Source organism: Lepeophtheirus salmonis, chromosome 7 (assembly GCF_016086655.4).
Source record: "Lepeophtheirus salmonis chromosome 7, UVic_Lsal_1.4, whole genome shotgun sequence".
Lineage (NCBI taxonomy): Eukaryota > Metazoa > Arthropoda > Copepoda > Siphonostomatoida > Caligidae > Lepeophtheirus > Lepeophtheirus salmonis.
In genome coordinates this window covers 16402993-16409129 of record NC_052137.2, presented here as the reverse complement: position 1 = coordinate 16409129, position 6137 = coordinate 16402993, and the positions used below count along the sequence as shown (strand labels likewise).

Below are 6137 nucleotides of genomic sequence, written 5' to 3'. Positions count from 1 at the left end.
CTTCAACCCCTCGTGGGAAGATTTGTGTGAAAATAAATACTTATAGTTGACTGGTTAAATAGTGTCAGATGTGCAAAATGATCCATTTATAAAAATTTTAGACTCGAATTAAATGTTGTGAGATAAGTTTCAAATTATCTATGTTACAAAAGAAAAAAAAAGCTGAAAAAAGGTTTGTTATTAAGGGGAACAATTAGAGGCTCAAAATTTCTACCAATGAAATAAAAATAATAATATAAGTCATCTTTGAGCACAAAATCCAAAACTGATCTCAGTTTTTTTCTGAATCGTCAGGTTTTAGAAATATTTGAGATTATAGTTATTCGGGACTATTATTGTTCAGAGACATTTTTCATCATTAAGGAAATCACCAAATTAAAGTACGATGAATAAAATTGATGTAAAAGAGTTTTTCATGATTTTAAAAAAGGCTTTTATTGTTTTTGTATCTTGTTCTGAACTCGATATATTTCCGTTTTTGACCGAAAACGGATGAAAAACAACACTCTTATTTAGACAACTATTACTTATTCATTTTTCATAGTGACAAGGAATATCATAGCATATATTATAGGAAAATATTCGATGTTTTAGCTATTAAAAAAAACCTATTAAAAAATATGCAAATCCAATGATTTTTGGTCCATTTTGTTTTTCTTCAGTGATCCTGTTTTTATGGAGGTGTACAAGCAAATTTCTAGTAATGTTTACCATTTCAATGTAACGATAATAACGTCATACTCTAAAGAAATAATAATAATTAATATAAATATCATAATCAGACAATGTCAATATAATTCCCTTTTTCATTAATGTTAAGCAAAATAGTAAACTATTGGATGTCAAAACGGAACCAACAAAACCTCACTGCCTATAAAAAACTTATCGCTAAATTGTCTTGTTTTATTTTTAAAATGTATTGAAAATGTGGTATTAAATCGTTATACAATCTTATTTCCATTTTGTAGATAAGAGGATAACTATTATAATGAGAATACAAATATATTTTAATGTAATTTTACTACTTTTCTCGTCCCTAATCGTTCAAAAAAAAAAAAAAAAAAGTGCAAATCAAGCCAATTTTAGGGTTTTTTTTTTTTTTGTAGATATCACATTGATATAATTAAAATATTACTGTTTATCATAGACATATAGTAGTATTCAATGCAGGTAATAAGCCTTTGTAATCCTTATGATCAACAGTGACGTCCATTTTTAGTGGCATAATTCTTAAACATTAAATTACGAGTCGAAAGTATGTCGCTCCTAGAGAATAATTAATTTGTTCACCAAAATTTGGATACGAAATGGAAATAGATAGGTATATTTGTCATAAAAGCACAAATTATTTATAGTTATTATCAGAAAAATAGAAATGTATCACAACAAGAAAAAGTTTAAAAGTCATAATGAAATATTTTATTATTAAATTATAATATATTTTAGGAGGTAGGGGATACTTGGGTATGTTGAACAGGGTTTTGCAAGCATATTCACAGTGTTCTTAATATATATATACATATTATATATAATTTTTTTCCCTAATTCATTAAAAAATTAATTGCCAAATATGTCTAGCCTTTTAAAATCAATATCACCATAAACATACTTCCACTATCTCCGTACTGATATAAAAATGCTCAACTTGCCCGATGACAAAAGTAAGTTGATTACCGCTGTGGGGAAAGATGATCATTCTTAAAAAAACACAACCATACTTATTACCAGTAACATTGAATGTTTTATCTATTTTATTTCTTAAAAAATGAATCGTCAGAGGCGTCCACAGGGGGTGGGCTGGAGGGTCTGTAGCCCCCCAAATTAAGGATTTTTGCTTTTTACTAAAAAATGTAATATCTAAGAAAAATAATTCAAAAAATTTAATTTATAGGAAGAACTGTGTATTTTATAATTTTTTTTCCAAAAAACTTTTTATAATTGAAATTTTTTCCCAAAAAATTTAATTTTATTGTTAAAGACTGTGGATTCTTGAAATTTCATTCCAAAAAAATTAATACTTTTTATATAATAATAATAATTTTTTTTTTTTAAATTTAATTTTTTGTGAATAGCTGGTGATTTTTGATTTTTTTTTCTAAAAAATTTCATATTTGATATAAATAAATACGAAGTAACTTAGCTGAGGTTCACTGATTTTATTTCTAACTGATATGTACACCTGGAAATCATCGTGTCAGCTAGGGCGACTACAATAAGAGATGATTAAGAGCGCTCAGACCCTCCTTGAAATGCTCTTGTTAATTAAGAAGTTATATTTTTTTCAAATTTTAATGGACAAATTGCTAACCCAAATGTATGTCTTTATCATGAATATATCAGAGACAAATTTAGTCATTTTTTGATGCTTCTAAAATTAGAGATTCTGCGCATTATTATGTGGCAGCGTAAAATATTTCTTAACTTTCATAGTATGATACACTTAAAAGAAAGGTACTAATTTCCAAGTTAATAGAAATACATTTATTTCTATTAACTTTGCTAATTTCAAATCTGAAAAAAATAGGTTCATCATAAATATTGTGAAGCTATATAGTTGAAAGTCAATAAAATATAAAGATAAGTGGGTTTTATGCCGACTTGATAAATACGTAAATATTTGCTTCCAAAATTTTGACGTCCATCCGCAAATCGTACCTCTGATCTACAATACTAAAGAGAAGACGTTAATAAGTAGAAGGATTTTTTTATAGATTGTAAATTATTGTTATTGAGGAAAATTTGGGCATGTTAAAAAAAAGAAACCGAAAATTAATATGGTAACCTTCACTATTAGAAGAATTTTTGGAGGAAAGCAGCTTAGCTCTCATGAAGTTTCATTAGAACATGCTGTGACAATTGACAAGGGAGAAGGGGGAAAATGAAATAAACAAGGACATTGGCAAGAGTTACTCCGATGTCGATCCCCAATTCTCCTTGGAGTCCAACAATGACTTATAATTATAGCTCTGCAACAAATCCTGAGGTTACTCTCCGTCTTTTATGAGGACAAACGAATGTTCAATCAGGTTGTGAATATAATTGAATGTAGTAGGAAAGGAAGTTCACTACTCAGGAGTTAGGACTTTTCTTTGGAAAAGAAAATTCATTCTCCAGATTGCCAATTCCAAAAAAAAATAAAAAATAATACACATGATTTACATGACTAGATATAGACATAATCTGGTTTTATAAGATTTAAACAATATCATCTTGATCCTATTTTTATAATAATAACCACCGACAGAAAAATGTTCCTCCAACATATCTTAATGAAGAATTTTGGTTCAGATTTTACGAGTAGAAAGTAGAAGCTGAATTGATTATGTCTCAAGTGCTTAATTTATTCATCAATGATCAGTCTTAATTGTGAACTTCACTTAAAAAAGTAATGAGCAGTGCTATTTTACAAGTTATTCTATTATCCTTAATAAAGATTAATAGAAAGTACAAAACCTTGTATTTTGAGTAGATAGGTGGAATACTATTTAATTAAAAAAAAAAAAAAAAAAAACCTGAGTAATTATCTAATCTTAAAATATAATTTTATCATATGATTTATGACAATGGTATCAATAGCTCATTATAATTAGTTTATACATAAAGTAATATACTAATATCCCTCTTTTCATACCATAGTCCATGGATATGAGAGGACAAAGAGAGTGTCTTCAAGTTAAACTAATGTAAGTACTAAGTACAAAATACTATGTTCAAGAAATTTGTATATTCCTCATCATTCCAACGAGTCACACTCTATAGGAAGGAAGGGTACCCCTGCCCTTAAAAAGGATAATTATAACCAATCAACTTGGAAGATAAGCTCTGAGCTTAAATTTCTTGTGTTTTATTTCGTTTTAATTTAGTTTCAAGTCTTTTAAAGACCAAATCTACAAATATGTACGATTATCGTTTAGAAGGCCATTTAAAACAAGCTGTAACGACGGAAGACGTGTCCATCCTGAATAGAATCCTCAGGTCTAACATTCTACCGAAATCAAGACTTCAATTTTACTTTCACTCTGCTGTTCAAGGAGGACAACTTCGATCAGTCAGAGCTTTTTTAGCGGTGAGTTAAGTTTACTTTGTTGATTGTATGAGCCTAATAGAGATTAATTTATATTAATCAGTCGAGAGCGGTACATGTTGATCATGTTAATATGGATGCAGGTAGTAAAGGACACGTCACAGCGTTACACGAGGCTATATTATGTAACGATGCACCCATGGTAAAATTACTTCTTTGTGCAGGGGCCAATTTGGATGTGGAAGCAAGTCTTTGCGAAACACGAGTTAACGCACACGAATTAGCAAAGACACTTGGTGCATCCAATATCTCTTTGCTTATAACAAGATATAAACAATGGATCTGTAATTATTTGAATTTTATTTATATTAAAAATATAAGATTTAATAGATTGTTCATCTTTTTTATAACAGGTAAAAGGCTCTATAAAAGTGTCGAATACTTGACTGTATGTAGAGACTATGTTTTGTTAAATGGTGGAAGAAGAGTACACTCTGACCTTCCTGAGAGTCGATTGGAACTTGTGGATGAACTGATTGATTTTTTTGGGATTTTGAGAAGTCACATCAGCGCACTACAATGTCATTGGAAGCTGGTGGAGTCTGTATATGAGAATAAGGATATACTCAAACTCATTGACGAGAGTTTGATGTGTATAAGAATCATTATGGACTATCATCACTTTACTAAAGTTGAATCGAAAATCTATGAATCGAGAATGAGTTCTTTTAATCCCTTTTATCTCTAAAAAAAGGGAAGAATAATATTTTTACACATTTTACGTAGCCTAAGGCTATTTCATTAACACTATTAATTTATACCATTGCAATTCTTTTCAAAGGATACCTAATTTATTATACTCTAAATATTTTCCCTGCGTATCAAGCTATTCAATTGATACAATTCGCATGTCTTTTACACATTTAAGGAGAAACAAAGTCGTTATAATTAATGAATAACCATAATTTGGTTTTTCTTTCGGATTTTAACTATATATTTTTTTTAAATTTTCCCCTCTTCAATTGTTAGTTATCAGTTGTATTGTTCTTTATATTTTTTTAAATGAAATATAAATCTGATTTTTTTTGGAATCTTCTACTTTGAGTCTTATATTAAATAAAATAATTTTTCTAGCTGCCAAATTAATCTGGCACTTAATTTTATTCATTCCCATTGTATTCTATGGATCCTTTCTTACATATTCTTTTATGATTTTTCAAGATTATTTTCTTTAATTTTATCTCCCTGATTGTACCTTAAAACATTTTTTGTAACATTCAAAGGGCTCTTATTTAGTTTTTCCTGCATCAAGTTTTCTCCATTTATATTTTATTGAGCAAATTACATTAGGTTTAAATTGATTCTTGTCTTTATTGTTGTATATTTTGATTTTAATATGATAAGTACTCTAATAATTACTTAAAAGCTAATCAAATATTGTTAAATTAATTCCAATAAAAGGATATTTTGTTAATTATGTCTGTGTATCTTCATGTTATTTCATTTTGTCTTTCCTTTTCGTTAAACATAAGGAGCCTAAATTATCAATAGTTCTTGCTTTTGGTATATTACATAATATCTTGATAAAGTGAGTTTCTATAGAGAGAAAAATTTATCAATCACTTGTCATGATTAAAAAGGTTATATTTACGTACAACGGCTGTCGAACTTTTATTCAAATATTTTACTCTCAATCTTTCAATATTATTGATCAACTATGTGTATTAATAAATTAAAACTATATTAGATCGTATTATTGAAATATATTAATAATGAAAAACACATTATACTGTATCGGCTATGGAACTCTTGATACCTAGAATATAGACGGAATTTTGAAACAATTAATAAATAATAATAAAAAAAAGGAATTTCAATGAGTTATAAATTATAATACTATCTGGAAGAGCACAAGCTCCAATGATGAAACCTGTTGATGGGGGAAAAACATCCTTTCTGATGTGAAATTTCTGCTGGACAACTCATATGAACTTTGACCAATTATAAAGCTATAATATTTGTCGTAGTTGTTATATCAACATCACGTGGTATTATAATCAACTCTTCCATTTTGGGATGGTATTTGAAATCCCAAAAAATGATGAATATTATT

General features: G+C 28.2%; 1 protein-coding gene across 1 annotated transcript; it reads left to right on the top strand.

Annotated features, from left to right (window-relative positions):
• Positions 1-3664: 3664 nt before the first annotated feature.
• LOC121121935 (uncharacterized) lies at positions 3665-5501 on the top strand. The gene is made up of 3 exons (XM_040716927.2): positions 3665-4066; positions 4128-4368; positions 4438-5501. Exons 1-3 carry the CDS (start codon positions 3896-3898, stop codon positions 4770-4772), a joined length of 747 nt encoding a protein of 248 aa, XP_040572861.1. The 5' UTR covers positions 3665-3895; the 3' UTR covers positions 4773-5501.
• Positions 5502-6137: the final 636 nt, after the last annotated feature.

Excerpts from the sequence above, each read along its gene's own strand:
- LOC121121935 (XM_040716927.2), top strand. The coding sequence starts at position 3,896 with ATGTACGATTATCGTTTAGAAGGCCATTTAAAACAAGCTGTAACGACG. Across the intron at positions 4,067-4,127 it reads CAGTCAGAGCTTTTTTAGCG|TCGAGAGCGGTACATGTTGA; the intron begins GTGAGTTAAGTT and ends TATATTAATCAG. Across the intron at positions 4,369-4,437 it reads AAGATATAAACAATGGATCT|GTAAAAGGCTCTATAAAAGT; the intron begins GTAATTATTTGA and ends TTTTTATAACAG.